The 18,314-nt window shown below is 36.0% G+C and overlaps 1 protein-coding gene across 2 annotated transcripts in view; it reads right to left on the bottom strand.

Annotated features, from left to right (window-relative positions):
* The window catches only part of LOC150078250 (solute carrier family 68 member 1-like), a 118,141-nt gene that overhangs the window by 96,563 nt on the left and 3,264 nt on the right, over window positions 1-18,314 (bottom strand). For both annotated transcript variants that reach the window (XM_090384652.1, XM_090384650.1), the window contains exon 2: window positions 3,822-4,646. In XM_090384652.1, coding sequence (XP_090240778.1) covers window positions 3,822-4,468 — 647 coding nt within the window. In that variant the 5' untranslated portion in view covers window positions 4,469-4,646. The remainder of the gene's footprint in view (window positions 1-3,821; window positions 4,647-18,314) is intronic.

Genomic DNA, 18,314 nt, shown 5'->3' with positions numbered 1-18,314 from the left:
CATCTCAGGAAAAGTAGAATCACATACTACATTCACAATAAATGCTCTCATTTATTTTGCATACCGTATGGCAGAATTGTCTGAAGATCTTTCTCAATATCCACTCACTGGTGATTTCATTTCATTGAATGCATGCTTGACTGCCAGTTTCATTATGAAAATCAGTTTTAAGATTTATCAGCAATCCTTTTTTTCTAATATAAGTGAAGCATTTACTTTTCTGATATTTAGACAGCAACTTGTGATGTAGGAGGGGGATAGCATATGTACTCCTGTCTGTCTTTGTCTAAACTAAAAAATCAGAATTTACATATAAACTGAATGGGCATACTATCTCATTGCCATTCGGTTAAACACTATTTTTTTTTTTGGGACTACAATGTCATATTAACTAATTAACTGGTTCATGTGGGAAATAAGTATAACCACCTAATTAACTATATTAGGTGGTTACACTTATTTCCCAAATGAACCTGTTAATTAGTTGTTTTTTTCATGGTTGTCTTCCATGAAAATTAATTGTTATAATAACCACTTTTCTACCATGTGATATTAATAATATAGTTTATTAAGCTTATAGCCCAAACCTATACATTCAAGGTAACATTTCAGGTGACTTACCGCTGTCTATTATCAGACCAAATATTGGCTGTTAGCGGGAGAAAGAGCCGTGCCGAGGCGAACGAGGTTCTTCCCTCAGCTTAAAAGGGCACCAAAAGAAAGATTAAATAATTGCCAACGTTGCCATCATTAACAGTAGGGCACGATTTTTCACTCTTGCCTCAGGTACTAAAATGGCTCGCCATGGCCCTGGGAGAAAATATCAAGAGTTATAATTTTGGGAACATTTGTAGTTAATTATTAATTGTGAATTATATGGGTTTTCAATTACATTAGGGTTAAACAGGGTTGTACTTTAGATTAAGGTAAATACATACAGATACACATACATCAAAATTAAAAATTCTTACTTGCTGTCAAACTCCTGCTTACTGATGCCACCTACATAAAAATGCACATACATAAAAATAAAATTATAGGATTAAATCTATTAACCAGTAGTAGGGTGCCAAGTTTTACTATCCTGGATCCAGTGGTTCTTGTTTGAGATGTGCTACCTTCATGCTTGGATCATCTGCAGGAAGCCTTCTTCATAAAAATGTTCAGAACCTCATCAATTAACAGGAAACACGGAATTAAATTTAACCCTCAATATTTCCACCTATTCAACAAAAAAATAAAGGAGTATATAGAAAAACAGGAAAAACAAAAAAGAAAATATTCCAAAAATCTAAAAGAGCAGCCCACACAACCCCCTCCAGTACCAGCTTTAAGATGACCTGAGCAAGAAAGTAGCACACTTCAAACAAGAACCACTGAATCCAGGATAGTAAAACTTGGCACCCTACTATTGGTCAATAGATTTAATCCTATAATGTAATTGTTGGCAGTACCTTTTGCAAGTATGCACAACAGGTTTGGTGGCATCAGTAAACAGGAGTCTGACAACAGGTAAGAATTTTTATGTATGTGTATCCATACATATTTACCTTAATCTATAGACAACTCTGTGTAACCCTAATGTAATTGAAAATCCTTATAATTCACAATTAATAATTGTGAATTATAAGGGTTTTACAGCAGACTTTTGATTAAACAGGATCAGATTAACTGGGACACTGACTCCAAATAAAAAAAAAAAAAAAAAAAAAAAAATTAACCAGAAATCAAAAAATTCAAGTAATAACTAGAATAGGCATAAAAAGATATTTTGAAAGTCGTAAATAAGTGATATTATAAGTCGTCATTGCGAGATAAGTGTACCTATTATCTTGCAATCCCGCTGTCTTCACACTCGCCGCTCAAAAAAAAGAGAAGAAAGTAAAAAAAAAAAAAAGAGAAACAAATGTTTAGTTTGTTTTAGTGCATAGAGTCGATTGTTGTGTTCCGTTGCAGTGCAAAAGGACAAATTTTGTTTCGTTATTTATGTCAGGGATGTTAGAATTTTTTTATAGTAATTTTTTTTTTTGTTCAGAAATTGCGAAAATGATGGGTAAATGCAAAAAAACTTGAAATTATTCAAAAGTTTGAAAACTGTGCATCTGTTAAATCTCTAAGGAACCATTATAATGTTGTTGACCAAACCATACACAACGCCATAAAAAAATAAAGGGAAGTTATTAGACTTAAAATCGACATCGCAAAAAATAAACGGAAGCATCGTATTGGAGACGCGAGTAGAGCGTGGTAAGTTTTATCTATCGTCATATTTTTTACGTAGGTTGCTGAACATTTTTCGATACAGTAAGTCCCCGACTTATGCAACTACGGTTTTACGTAAATTTTTTTTAACCCAATTTTTTTTTTTTTTTTTTTTTTTTTTAGGATTGCAAAATTTAAAACAAACAAAAATAATAAATAAATAAATAAGCAATCAGTAACGACGATCATGGCACACACAAATTGCACAAGTGAGATATGGAGTAACAAGAAAAAAAAATAGGAAAGAAGAGAAGATTCTTACAATTTATTTATCGTTTTTTTTTTTTTTTTTCTATATGACTGAAGATTTCAGTGAAGGGGACACATTTCACCATAATAATGTAAAAACCCACACAATTCCAGCTATCGGTATTATCGCAAATGCAATAAGATAGAGTTTACTACCCATTTATAAGTAGAAGCATGAACAGAAAAGCCCAGTAACCCGGAAGGTGCAAATTGTTTAATGACAGTGACCTCCAGAAATGTGCTTTAGTAAAATGTGAGTTCGCATGAGGTGATAATAGTGTGTTTCCCCCTTAACCCTGTGAAGTTCTTTTCAGAAAATTTCAATTTGACCGTTATCATGGTACCGACTAAGAGAATAAGTAACAGCACTACTAGTAAATCTATCAACAAAAGGAAAGCCATTGATTTGAATCAGAAAATTAAACTAATAAGGATGTATGAAAATGGCCAAACATCGCACAAAATTCAGATTTGTCAATAATAATATAGTAGCAATATGTTATTAGTCATTCCTGAGTTACGTAAAACTCGACGAAGTAAGAAGTCCTGGAACGTATCTCTTACGTATGTCGAGGACTTTGTATTTTTGGATTAACCGGAAAATTGATTATCCGGGATTTCTTTTTTACCATCTATCCTGGAAAATCAAGAGTCTACTGTAATTACAAATGTTCCCAAAATTGTAACTATTGACATTTTCTCCCCCTAACAGGCAATGTTTGGTCTGATGATAGGCAGCAGTAAGTTGCCTGAAATGTCACCTTGAATGTATAGTGGTTTGGGCTATAAGCTTAATAAACTATATTATTAATATCACATGGTAAAAGAGTGGTTATTATCAGTGGCGGATTCAGGGTAGGGGCACCGGGGAATGTCCCCCAGCCTGTCATTTTTCGGAAAATATATACCAGTTGTTTAAATTCCCTTTAGCTATAAAAAAAAATTTTTTTTTTTTCATTGTTAACATAGGATTTTATCGATTTTTGCATTGTGTTTCAGCTATTTTTAACTGACTACAGTTGGCAACACTGATGCTAAACTGATTGCTATTCTAATGCACAAAATGGTGCCCCTCCTGTCATTTTTTTTTTTTTTGGATCCGTAACTGGTTATTATAATTAATTTTCAAGCATAACCACTATTTAAATCTCATATTAAAGTGTCATTCTTGACATTCCTTTGGTCAATGAGTGGACATCAGGAAAGTAGATAGGTGAAACATTTCCTGGGTACCTTCAGGTCAATTCTCTCCTTAACTAAAAAAAAAAAATAAATAAATAAATAAATAAAAGAGAGGAAAGAAAACATACCTTTTACAGTTATTTGACGAATTACAAAAACACTTGTTAAGATATGAGCAGCTCACTCTGAATCCTATAGCAGATACAATAGCTAATACAAAACAAAACATTCGAAATATATGAGGACTACTTCGATCCCAAAATATGTATGAAAGAAATACTGATGATGAGCCTATGCAGCTAAAGAATGAGTTAAAACTGTTAAAATTTGCTCTAATATTTGCAGATACAGCCAGATCTGCTAATAAAGCAGTGTGCTGTAAATCAATAATAGTCAGAAAACTGTCATACAAACAGAGGCACAAAACAAATTGAAGTCCAGCTGGAAACCATGGATACCACACAGTCATAAATGCAAAAGCAAGCAGAGGTCCATTTCTTGCCAAAGCTGCTACACGTTTCGTTATTATTTCTGCTTCGCTAGCAGTGGATGATTTCTTTAAATATGACTGATCACTTATCCACCCAAATAGTGGGTCATTAAAGGAATTCCACAATAAAAAGACAGTTTCTCCTAACCAAAAGGCACTTCTATCAATCTTATAAATAGAAACAAAAGTTTCTATATGATACAAAAGAAAAATATTCTGAAGAAGTGATAAAAATAAGGCAAGAGATCCATAAGCAAGGTATATAGGTAAAGTTGATTGATCCATTCTCTACTTGAACTGCTTTCAATGAAAAAGATTTACATTTTTTAAAATTGCTCAAACAGAAATTATCCTGAGGGGGAAATGTTTAATAAGATGCATATCAAAGACCTAAAGAGGATACACATGAAGACCCTTAAAAAAAGCTTATCCATTTCAGCTGTCCTTAATAGCATTATTTCATCTGAAAGAAAAAAAAAAAAAAACAATGAATAAAACATTTAGATAAACTATAACTTCATTCTGAATAGTTATATAATTATAATATATAAATTGGATTTAGGAAAGTGATTTTCATTGTATTATTATGATATTAAAGTGACAGTAGTCATACATACTTTTAATGAACCACAAATTTAAAAAATAAATAAATAAAATAATTAATATTAGTATCAGTAGTGACAAATAATGCATAAAAGCAAATTTATACAGCATCAGACAAAAAAACATGTCCCATATTACCTTTCATGCCCTCTAATAATTTGTCTGGTTCTTAAATTTACTCAAACTACATACTTCCACAACCTTAGATAGAAGTTTGTTCCAACAATCAAACACCCCCCCCCCATGGCAGAAGCCAATTTCTGCACATCTATCCTACAACCATCCTAACATAATTTCAATTTATGCCCCCTCAAGTGTTTAATCTAAGTGAGAGGAAGGATGCAATCAGCATTGAGCTTACTCTATCCATTCAAAAGCCTTCAGCACCTCAATCAGATATCCCCACAGGTGCCTAGTCTCCACACTCTTTAATTTGCAAAATTAAAGCCTTTTTTGCTCTTCTCTGTATCATTCCAATAGATCCATATCTTTCCTAAACTGAGGCTTCTAGACCTACATACAGTATTCAATATGTAGCCTAATACAACAGGATAAGTATAAGTATTTGCCATATAGTGTAAGGACACCACATGCTTTTGCTGAATCAGCAAAAAATAAAAATTGAGAGGAATCCTTTCAGCTATTTTTCAGCCCACCTACCTAATTTTTCTAGATCTCATTGCAATAGCATAACCTGATTATTGTCATTAACCATCCTACCAACCTTTGTATCATTTGCAAACTCAAACATTATGCTTGATATTCCTTCATCGATATCTTTAACCCCAGGGACTCACATTTGGTGAGTATGAGCTTGGCACACCCAGAGTCCTGAGCTGGATATCATCATTCTTCTCTTTCTTGGTGATTACCTTCTACTTCTGACTCACTCTTTGGTAACTCAGAAATTTTTTTTTGCATAAGCCTCAGGCTTTTGTGCACCATATGGCTAATAATAATAATAAATAATGAAAACAGCACAGAGGCAAACAGTGAACTGAGGGATTCCACTAATAACAGTAAACCAGGAAGAGCAATGCCCAGATAATCACTCTGTCTTCTCCCATTCAAACATTCCTTTATCCATAGAAGTAACTTGCCTCTAATGTCATGCTGCTCCAATTTGTACAAAAGTCTTATGTGGAACAGTATCAAACGTTTTTCTGAAATCTAAGTATATGATGTCAAAGTTACTTTTTACATCTAGTTCCTTTATTATTGCATCATAGTACCCAATCAGATTGGTCAGACAAGGTTGCCTCTTAACATATACATACTGTGACTGCAGTATAACTTCATTCCTGTCTAGATGGTTCTGCATTACTTCTTTAATCAGCAACCCCATTATTTTCCCTGGAAGAGAAGTTGAGCTAAGGAGCCTCTAATTACTCACATCACTCTTCGACCTCCTCCCCTTACAAACTGGGAATACATCTGCACATCTCCAGTCCATAGGGACCTCCCTTGAATCCAAGGATGTTCTCATAACTATGGCTAAAGATTTGCTTCCTCCCTTAATAAGGCTTTTTTACATTTAGCTTCAATAATTTCTTTCCTACTTTTCTCTCGGTTATCACTAAATCATTTAGCACTGTGTCAGAATTTAATATACTTCTGGCACTCTCATTTTTAAAAAAAATTCCTCATGCATGAAAGTAGATGCAAAATATCTATTTAGATTGTCTGCAACCTGACCAGGATCATCAACAGTTAAATATTCATATCTACAGAACTACTGTGATTCATCCCTTTCCTTCTAGTGTTTACTTAAGTAAAGAAATCTTTGCCACTTACCTTTGCATTCTTTGCCAGGGACTCCTTGTAATCTGCCTTTGCTTCCCTAATGCCCTTTGTGACTTGACTGCAGACACTAGTCTGCAATCTTATATTTACTATAGACACTAGCCTTATATTTATTGTATGCTTAAGTATCACCTGATATTTTATATGTATCCAATGTATTTTTTTTCTCTGTCACAAGTCTCATCAGTTCAGACATAATATCATAATATCATACAAAAAATCTAGTAGTTTTACGATTTCTACCCTGAATGATTCCCATTTAGAATTCACTGTTGGTAATGTCATCATTTGGTCCCACTGAATAGATTTTAAAAACCTGTCTGAGACCACTATAGTCATCTTTATGAAAGCAAAAGCCCTTCCCTTTGACAGTAGTTATATCTTTAAGTAAATCCCACATCAATAAACTATGATCACTCCCACATAGTGGTTTTTATTATTATTAGCCATATGGTGCAAGGAAGCCCAAGGCTTATGCTGCACCAGCCAAAAAAAAAAAAAAAAATTCCTGACAGAGAGAGAGAGTGAGTGTGTGAGTGTCAGAAGTAGAAAGGAATCACCAAGAAAGAGAAGAATGATGATATCCAGCTCAGGACCCTGGGTTTGCCAAGCCCTCACCAGATGTGAGCCCCTGGGGTTATCTGCAGGTTCAAAGTGCATGCTGCTGCATAATTAAGAGTCACTGCTGATAATCAGATCATTAAAAAATATCACAAAATAAATCACCCATATCCTTGTGTGAATGTGCATATTTTCCTTAAATCTATCCACTAAGAAAAGCATGGCTTGGTAATAATAATTGCAGGGTATAATTCTCTGAATGAATACATGCTTTCAAACATTCAAACATGCTAAAGCAAACAACTGTTTGCTTTAGGATATACAGCAATACCCTGATAATTGGTACCAAAACTGTACAATGTTATGTGAAACCATGCTGATTGAGGTATAATTATAATGGGTATTAGTATTAGTAATGGCCACATGGTGCAAGAAAGCCTATGGCTTATGCTGCACAAACCAAAAAAAAAAAAAAAAAAACACCCAAATAAGACAATGATGAAAAAAAAAACAAAAAAAAAAAACTAATAATTAACAAAAGAAAAGGAAATTAAACCTATCATCCTATGCGTTTCCCTCACCCAAAGGTACTCTCCAGATGTCCTTTGAATTTCCCCAAACTATCAGCCTCTACCACCCATGTAAGCGACTTATTCCAGTAATTTATAACTCCTGGCTAAAATAAAACTTCCTGCAGTCCAATCTAAACATCTCCCGCCGTAACTTGAATTTATGTTCCCCTAGTTCTAGCATCATTTATAAGCTTGAAAATTGTCATCCTCATTCATTTTACTGATGCCTCTCAGAGCCTTAAACACCTCAATCAAATCTCCTCTAAGGTGTCTAGTTTCCAAACTCTGCAACCCACATATTCAAAGTCTTTCTTCATAAGGATGCCCTTTTGCCGATCTCACAAGGAGAGTTACCAGTCTTGGAACCCTTTCAAGAAGCTCGATGTCTTTCTTTAGGTGCAGTTTCCTAAAGAAATTTTAATTGAATGTGTACCAGAGAAAAAGTCTATAAACAAATTATAATAAATCTATAAACAATATGCAGTTGATAGCCAATTAAAATGATTTGAAATTAAAAATATTGCAAAAATTTTATTAATGAAAGGTAACATCATTAGATATGAGGGAAAAAAAGAGCTTTATTTAGGTATTTCAATAATAGAGTCTGGTGAAGTCATCTCTTCTTTTTCTCAGTGTACAAGTTTTTGTAGCATCAAAACCCACCTTGTAAAATTTGCCATATCTTGATGCTACGTTCAACATCTGGACCTCCATTCATAATCACCTTGCACACCATGTCAACCCTCCCCCGAAAAACTTTCTCCAATTCTTCTGTTAAATTCTTTTGTGTTATCAACTTCAGAATTGTTTTCCTCTTCTTCATATGCAGTTTCCTTGTCAATTTCAAGGAGAGTTGCATCATCTAAGTCATTTGCATGCGAGTCAATGCAGTCATACATTCACAGTGTCAAAAAGTTTAAAATCAAGTCTTTTCTGATCTTCACAATGTCTTTGGCAGTTGTCTGAATTCTTATTCAAAATTAGTGAAATAATTTGCCAAATGGGGCAAAACATGCTGCCAAACAGAATGCATGTTGTTGGCAGTGATTTCTAGCCAAGATGCAAATATATTTTCGATCGTATTTAAAGGGGTAAAAAATAAATTGTGAAATGAAAAGCAATCTTGTCAGGATGGAATTAAGAATACTGAACACCGTTGCACATTGCTGATGACTGCCTGATGGAATCTACTGGCACATGTGCATGTGGGACAATAGAGTTGGCACTGCAGCATATATGTATGCATTCCTAGGCTACAACAATGCAGCATATATGTAAAGTACGTGTCTAGGCAATTGAATAAGTTTTAATACGTAAAATAAATTTTTGACTTAAACTTAATTGAAAACCATGTTATAGTGAAACCCGTGCTAAGCGAGGTATTGCTGTATGCATAAACAAAGAGGATCTATTATATGCTCCATAAATAAACCAAATTTGCTGTCTTTGCAAAATTGAAAGCAGTTTCTTTGTCCTCCTGATCCCCCTTTCCAGGAAATTCATACATTTTTATTATCAGTTCAAATTATTACACATCCAACTTTAGTGTTATCATTATCCCCTTTAAGATACTATGTGCAAATGTATCCTTAATTCACAAAGTGGATTCTAAGGATGACACGAGTAATTACAGACCAGTTAGTTTAACTTCTGTTCAGGGGAAAATAATGGAGTAACTGGTTAAATGTATTTTTGATATATGATATCAAAAATAATTTTGATATCATATATTTGGATTTCAGGAAAGCTTTTGACACTGTTGCGCATGGAAGACTATTGTACAAATTGTAGCAGAATGGTATTAAGGGCAAGTTGCTACAATGGATAAAAGGATGGTTAAGTGCGAGAAGACAGAGGGTGGTAATCAATGGGAGCTGCTCTTCTTGGACTAATGTTATTAGTGGAGTCCCACAGGGTTCGGTGCTAGATCCACTGTTGTTTTGTATATTTATCGATGATATTGATGAAGGTATATCAGGCTTAATGTCGAAGTTTGCAGATGATACAAAGGTTGGCAGGGTTGTTAATGACAGTAATGGCAGTGTGCTACTGCAACAGGATCTAGATAATTTGGGCAGATGGGCTAAGAAGTGGCAACTGAAGTTTAACCTTGACAAATGCAAAGTACTGCATATGGGTAGAAGTAACCCCAGAGAAACGTACCAACTGTGTGGTACTACACTTAAGGTGGTAGAAAATGAAAAAGACCTGGGAGTAATTGTGCAGGCAGATATGAAGTTTTCTGAGCAATGCAGACAGGCTGCCAGGGCAGGTCATGGGGTTTTGTCAATGATATATAGGAATTTTGCTAGCAAGGAAAAGGAGGTGATTATTCCTCTGTATAAGGCAATGGTCAGGCCACGCCTTGAGTACTGCGTATAGGTCTGGAGGCCTCATTTTAGGAAGGATGTAGATTTACTTGAGCGTGTACAGAGATGTTGTTGTTGTTTTGGTTTTTAGGAGCATTAGCAACTAAGGCCATATTGCTCCAGGATATGCGGCGGTCATTCCTTAACCTTTCCGCATCCTCCGTATTTGGTGGTGACGGGCTCGAACCCCGGTCTAATCAAGAAGCGTGTGCTACGCACTGCTGCTCCTTCCCACCTGGCTACGGAGGCGCCTCGTGTACAGAGAAGGGCAACAAGATTGGTGAGGGGGAATGAAGGGATCCTCTTACCAAGAGAGGCTTAAGTTCTGTAAATTGCAGTGGCTGGAGACTAGGCACCTGTGCGGTGATCTGACTGAGGTATATAAGGCCTTGAATGGGTTGAGCACGCTGAATTCTGATGGGATCCTTCCACTTGTTCAGATTACGAACCTAAGGGGGCATAAATTCAAATTAAGAAAGGACAGATGTAGAATAGATGTGCGGAAATTTGCCTTTAGCCAGCGGGTGGTTAATTGCTGGAACAAACTTCCATCTGTCGTTGTGGAAGTTGATAGGTTGAATAAATTTAAGGAGGAACTGGACAGGCATTTGGAGGGAATGGTGTGATTTTTTTTTTTTTTTTTTTGGCTGATGCTACATAAGCTCATACATTTGCTTTCTTGCATCACATGCCACTACTACTACTACACTGCAGGATTATCTAGACAAGACTGCAGTAATAATTCAGACATAGCATGGGTTTGTTAAGGGAAAGTCTTGTCTGACAAATTTGATTGGATACTATGATGTGGTTACAAAGGAACTGGATACAAAAAATAATTTTGATATCATAAAAGCTTTTGACACTGTTGCGAATGGAAGACTACTGTATAAATAGAAGCAGTATGGTATTAAGTAAAGTAATAAGGTATGGTATTGAGCAATAAGGATAAGCTACTACAATGGATAAAAGGGTGGTTGAGTGGGAGAATACAGAGAGTGGTAATCAATGGACACTGCTCTTCGTGGACTATTGTTATTAGTGGAATCTCCCAGGGTTCAGTTTTTTGTTTTCTGTATTTATTAATGATATTGTTGATGGTATATCAGGCTTAAATGTCTAAGTTTTCAGACAATACAAAGGTTGGTAGGATTTTTAATGACAGTAGTGATAGTATGCTATTGCAACAGGATCTGGAAATGTTGAGCAGATGGGCTGAGAGGTGGCAACTGAAGTTTAACATTAACAAATGTTAAATACTGCATATAGTTATTGTTGGCGACTCTACCGTCAGTGAGACGGGGAATATACTATACAAGAAGGATAGGTGGAACAGGATATGTCTGCCAGGGGCAAAATTTGGTTGTAGAGCAGATATATCTTTTAAGGGCACAAAATGTGATATTGTTGTACATGTTGGAACTAATGACATTAGGAGTAAGAGATCTGCAGATTTACTCAACAAGTACAGGTCAATATTGAAAAAAGTCACAAGTTACGGCTGAATGTGAAAGTGTCTGCAATTCTGTCCAGACACGACAGGAGGGAGTATATGATGAGAGCCTTGTCGATGAATTCTGCCCTGGAGAGATTGTGCAAGGCTCAAGGGATAGAATTTTTTTCAGCCTGGTCTGTGCTTGTTGACAGGAGAGACTGCTTCTACAGGGATGGGGTACAATTAAATAGAAAGGGTGTAAGAATATTTGCTGATGCTATCGAGGCAGTTTTAGGTGGGTAGGAAACCTGCTAGCTTAGGGGGATACACAGACTAAAAGGTTAGTCTCTGTATTCCCCTAACAGATTTAACAGTGGCTGCAGGCAGAGGCAAAAGTAATTCTTGCACTGCTTCTAGTAAAATGAGCAGCAGCATGGAAAGCAAGGCAATGGAGATTTCTAGGACTGTTGGGAGTCATAGTGGAACAAAAAAATACATGGGCTGTGTTAGGGTAACTAAGAGTAGAAACAGGTGCATGTATACTTGCATGTACACCAATGCTAGGAGTATAGTTAATAAATTTAATGAGCTTCAAGCACTAGTCAAGACATCAAAGGCAGATATTGTTGGGATATGAGAGATGTGGTGTCATACAGATATAAGCAGTGCAGAATTGGAATTTGGGGAGTACAATTTGTATAGATAGGACAGGAAGGGAGGAGGAGATTCTGTTAGTTAAGAAACACACAAAATCTAAGAAAGTGCATCAAACCGATGTTGGTGAACAATGCAATGTTGATTCTGTTTGGTGTGACAAGCACTGGGAAAGTGAAAAATGAGAGTAGGTGTGTGTTATAGGCCTAATGAATCTGATGAATATAATGAGCAGTTGTGAACAGAAATAGAGTGGGCCAGTAAATCAGAATGTCTTATAATGGGGGATTTTAAATTTACAGATATTTACTAGAACTTGTGGATTGGTCACTCAACAGTAGCAAGAATTTTTTTGGATTTTTTTTTGATGACTGTTTTCTACAGCAGCATGTTCGCGAAGCAACTAGAGGGAGTAATACTCTTGATCTGATTATCAGCAGCAATTATTCATGCATTAAGAATTTTCAGATAAAGGAACCACTGGGTGACAGTGATCACAATGTACTGATATGGGAATTACTTAAAGATGTAATTACCATCAAAGCTAAAAGGAAGGGCTTTTGCTTTCTTCAAGGTGACTACAGGGGTCTCAGACAGTTTTTATATTCTGTACAGTGGAATCAACTGATGATGTTACCAAAGTTGAATTCTAAATGGGAAGCCTTCAGGGACTTAATCTTGGAGGCTACTAGTTTTTCATTCGAAATAAGAAATATTGTTCAGGCCTAATTGGATGTGAGATGAATTAATGAGGCTCATGGCAGAGAAGAAAAATGTATGGGATGCATATAAATTATCAGGTGACACAGAAGCCTATGGCAGATATAAGCTTGTCTGTAATCAAGTCACAAAGGAGTTAGGCAGACTAAGGCAGATTACGAGAAATTTTTGGTAAAGGATGCAAAGAAAAACAGCAAAAAGAGTTCTTTACTTATGTAAACTCTAGAAAGAAAGGGATGAATCAGATTGGACCACTTAATATAGATGGGTTGACTAATGATGATCATGCTGAGGTAGCTGATAGGCGCCTCCGTAGCCAGGTGGGAAGGAGCAGCAGTGCATAGCACAGGCTTCTTGATTAGACCGGGGTTCGAGCCCGTCACCACCAAATACAGAGGATGTGGCAAGGTCAGGGAATGACCACCGCATATCCCGGAGCAATATGGCCTTAGTTGCTAATGCTCCTAAAACCAAATAACTAACTAACTAACTAACGAGGTAGCTGATAAACTGAATGAGTATTTTGCATTTACACATGAGGAGTTATTCAATGATGGGAATGCCAGAAGTTTATCAAACATCTAACAGGGAGCTAAGTGATTTTGTAATAACTAAGAGAAAAGAGGAGGAGAAATTGTTGAAGTTAAACATAAGGGAAGCACCTGGGGTGGACAGAATCTATCCAGTTATATTAAAGGAGGGAGCTAAGGAAGTAAGCAAACCCTTAGCCATAATTATGAGAGCATCCTTAGACTCAGGGGAGGTTCCCATGGACTGGAGATGTGCAAATGTATCCCCAATTCACAAAGGGGGATCGAAGGGTGACACGAGTAATTACAGACCAGTTAGTATAACTTCTGTTCCGGGTAAAATAATGGAGTCGCTGGTTAAAGATGCATTGCAGGATCATCTAGACAAGACTGCAGCAATAATTCAGACACAGCATGGGTTTGTTAAGGGAAAGTCTTGTCTGACAAATTTGATAGGATATTATGATGTGGTTACAAAGGAACTGGATGCAAAAAATAATTTTGATATCATATATTTGGATTTCAGGAAAGCTTTTGACACTGTTGCGCATGGAAGACTATTGTACCAATTGGAGCAGAATGGTATTAAGGGTAAGTTGCTACAATGGATAAAAGGATGGTTAAGTGCGAGAAGACAGAGGGTGGTAATCAATGGGTGCTGCTCTTCTTGGACTAATGTTATTAGTGGAGTCCCACAGGGTTCGGTGCTGGGCCCATTGTTGTTTTGTGTATTCATCAATGATATTGATGAAGGTATATCAGGATTAATGTCCAAGTTTGCATATGATACAAAGGTTGGCAGGGTTGTTAACAACAGTATGCTACTTCAACTGGATCTAGTAAGTTGGCAAATGGGTTGAGAAGTGGCAACTGAAGTTTAACATTGACAAGTGCAAAGTACTGCATATGAGTAGCAATAACCCAAGAGAAACGTACCAACTGTGTGGTACTACACTCAGGGAGGTGGAAAGTAAAAAAAGACCTGGAGGTAATTGCGCAGTTGAATATGAAGTTTGCTGTGCGGTGCAGATGGGCTGCCAGGGCAGGTCATGGAGTCTTGTCAATGATATATAGGAATTTTGCTAGCAGGGACAGGTAGCTGATTATCCCGTTGTACAAGGTATACCTACAGTACTGTGTATAGCTCTGGAGGACTCATTTTAAGAATGATGTAGAGTTTCTAGAATGAGTACAAAGAAGGGCGACAAGATTGGTGAGGGGAACAAAGGGGTGCTCTTACCAAGAAAGGCTTAAGTTCTGCAAATTGCAGTGCCTGGAGAGTAGGCACCTGCGAGGGGATCTGATTGAGGTGTATAAGGCCTTGAATGAGTTGAGCAAGCTGAATGTTGATGGGATTCTTCCTCTTGCTCAGATTAAGAACCTGAGGGGGCATACATTCAAACTGAGGACAGACAGTTGTAGTACAGATGTGCAGAAGTTTGCCTTTAGCCAGCGGGTGGTTGATTGCTGGAACAAACTTCCATCTGTCATAGAAGTTAATATCTCAAATAGATTTAACTAGACAAACATTTGGAACGAGTGGATGGGTGAAATGAGAAGATTTTTTTTTTTTTTGGCTGATGCTGTATAAGTTTGCTTGCTTATGTCTATAAACTAATGACTGTTTAAACTGTTTTTTATTCTGATTTCAGAAACGTTATTCATTTTTTCTATAATGTACCGTTTTTTCACAAAGCACCTAAGCTGATGTCATGAGTTGTATTATTGAACTTAAGTTAAGAGTAAATGCTGGGAATTTGTAAACTAAATTCCCAGCACGGGAATTTGTAAACAGCCTTCAGTCATTATTTTCTTGACATTCAGAGCTCCATGCAGCAGTGTTTATCAGTGTAAGCTCAGTTTCTTTTTGAGGTTATGTCAAACTTGTGCTGAAAAGTGACTAAAAAAGTGAGTATATTTGTTAGTAAGATATGTAGTCCTCAAGCAAAGACAAGATATTACAGAATTTGTAAAAAAATGTGTATTGTGCTTAGTTTTGGAGTGAAACTCAATGACCAAGATTAATGGGCTCCACAAAGTTTGCTGAAACTGTGTTGAAGCACTGAAATTGTGTAAAAATTGTAAAAAGAAGGCAATGCCATTTGCAAACCGATGATTTGACAGGTGCCTACAAACCACAGTGATGACTGTTAGTTAATGTAGAGGGATACAGTGCAAAGACTAAGAAGGGAATTATGTATCCTAATATTCCAACTCCCATCAGACCAGTCCCACATGGATATCACCTGCTGATTCCATGTCCTCCACTTATATTGGAAGACTGTGGCTACAGTGAGTGCTGAAAGAGAAGCGTCTGAAGATGAAACTGAAGTTTGAATACCTGGAGACACTGAGTCTTTGTCCAGCCCTCAACTGTTTTCACAACAAGAACAATGATCTGGTAAGAGATTTAAATTGACCAAAGGAATCTGAAGAAGTCCTTGGTTCTAAACTTAGGTCAAAAATCTTTTAGCACATGGTACTTTCTCATGGTACTGACACATAGAACGAGAACTGGTTCCCTAGTTTTCTGAGGACAATTCTACGGGCTTTTTTTTTTGCAGTAATATAACTGACCTAATGAACTATTTAGTAATTAGTTACAATCTCACAGAGTGGAGAGACTTTATTGACTCATGAAAGAGAAGCCTCAAATGTGTGTTGCTCCACACCTTTGATATAAATGAAAATATGGTTCAATTCCAGTAGCTCATTCTGTGCATTTGAAATAAATATATGAGAACTTTAAGAAGATGTTGATGAATATTATGTATGAAGAACATGGTCGGTTGATCTGGGCTGACTTTAAAGTGATAGGCACGTTACTTGGACAGCAATCTGGCTACACAAAAATGTCTTGCTTTTGGTGTGAGTGGAACAGTCGAGCAAGGAGTAAGCACTGGGATGTAATGATCTGGCCAAAGAGGGGCAGTTTGTTGCAAGAATCATAGAACATAGTTCATAAACCACTGACCCCAAAACTGTCCTCTTTCCACCCTTGTGCATCAAACTGAATTTGATGAAACAGTTTGTGAAAGCTTTACTTCAGGAAGGTTCCTGCTTCAACTGCCTTTGTAGTAAATTCCCATCGATCACTCACAAAAATACCTTGTTTTAGTCCAAGAGAAGCTAAAACAAGGAATTTTTATTGGACCTCAAATTTGCAAACTGATGAGGGTCCAAGATTTTGGGGGAACTATGAATAAAAGAGAAAAACAGGCATGGATTAGCTGCAGATTTGTTGTTGAGAACTTCTTAGGGAACAACAAGGATCAAGACTACAAGAATATAAGTGAAAATATGTTGACAAACTTCAAGAAGCTGGGCTGCAACATGAGTGTCAAGGTACATTTTTTACACTCCCACATTGACCACTTCCAAGAAAATCTACAAAGTGTTAGTGAACAACAGGGTAAGAGGTTTAATAAGAGAATGGGGTGAATAAGGTGAATAAAAGAATAGGGTGTTTCACTAGGATATTAAAGACATGGAGATGAGGTACCAAGAGAGATGGAATGTCAGCATGACTACTGCTGGGTGCTGAAGAGGGACCATAAAGTAGAAGGATCTTCAAGAAAATCAAAGAAATGAAAATTTGCCCACCATAGATCAGTTTTTTAAAATGAGAGGCGAGTGTTTAGTGGACTTTTTACCACATTGACCTTTTTAATAGTGTTTTAACATGCATTTAAACATAAAAAGTCTAGTAAAAGATACAGCCAAAATTAATAAAAATTTGTGAAAAAATCAAATCTTTTGTGATTTTTGAAGAAACTTGATGCAATAGAAATAGATGGAAATCATTTTTGAAATCAGCAGTAGAAAATGATTCAAAAACACCCTTTTCTAAGAAAACATCAGCAATTTTTTTTTTTTTTTTTTTAAATGCAGAGTAGTATTATTAGAAGGAATGGGCAATAAAGTAAGTAAAAGTATTTTGCTTAGGTTATGTCATATAAGCTTTTCTTTCTTTGTATAACGTTAACAAAAGAGAGATCCTTGGGGCCCTATTTTTTTTTTGAAAAAATAATTAACTAGCAGTGTTAACGAAAAAAAATAAGTATTTATTAATTAAATTCAATTTTGATTGTTAACTGCTGAGACTCACTTAATAATTTTAGTATTTCATGGCACAATTTAATAAATTTTATAGCAACAGGTAGAGAGTGACACAAATGCTGTGTTAAAACCTTATTGACTGCTATCACCAGAGTTGTTACTACTCTGTGGCTATGACCACAGAGTAGTAGTAGTTACTACCCTGTGGCTATGACCTTTTGAACATGTTTAGCAGTTAGTGCATCTGGATGTTTCATACTGTGTTCAGTTTTGCTAAGCTTCATTATGAAGATGAATAAGTACAGTTACAAAAACTTATCTTGTTTGAATGCATTTAGCAGCATACCTGGGGGTTTCACACGTAAGTTTTGATATAGCTTCATATGAGGATGAACAAGTGCAGTTATAAAAGCTACTGGTGACAGTGGAGGATGTGTTAAACTATATGCAGGGGTGCATCGTCTGCGTGTGCAATGTGTGTGACACACACAGGCACCAGGAGGTCAAAGGTAAAATTTGTTGAATTTTAGAATATTATTTTCTAATGTTTTTAATTAATGGGGTGCTGTATACATTTTTGCACACAGGCACTGCACACTCCTGACTATATGAATTTTATCTGATGATTATAATTAATTTTAACATTTTTAATTAAGATTTAATTTTAACATTTTTAATGTAAATTAATTTTTTACATTTTTAATAAATATTAAATTGCTACCAATAAACATAAAAATCATAGTACATGTATTATTTATTTTCACAATATACCCATACACAAAATCTACATTTGTATATTACATAATATAGACCTTTTGTTATATA

The sequence above is a fragment of the Mastigoproctus giganteus genome, chromosome 11, assembly GCF_048544385.1.
Source record: "Mastigoproctus giganteus isolate SK-2022 chromosome 11, ASM4854438v1, whole genome shotgun sequence".
Taxonomy (NCBI): Eukaryota; Metazoa; Arthropoda; class Arachnida; order Uropygi; family Thelyphonidae; genus Mastigoproctus; species Mastigoproctus giganteus.
Note: the sequence above shows the minus strand (reverse complement) of the source record. Positions and strands in the feature narration are given on the sequence as shown.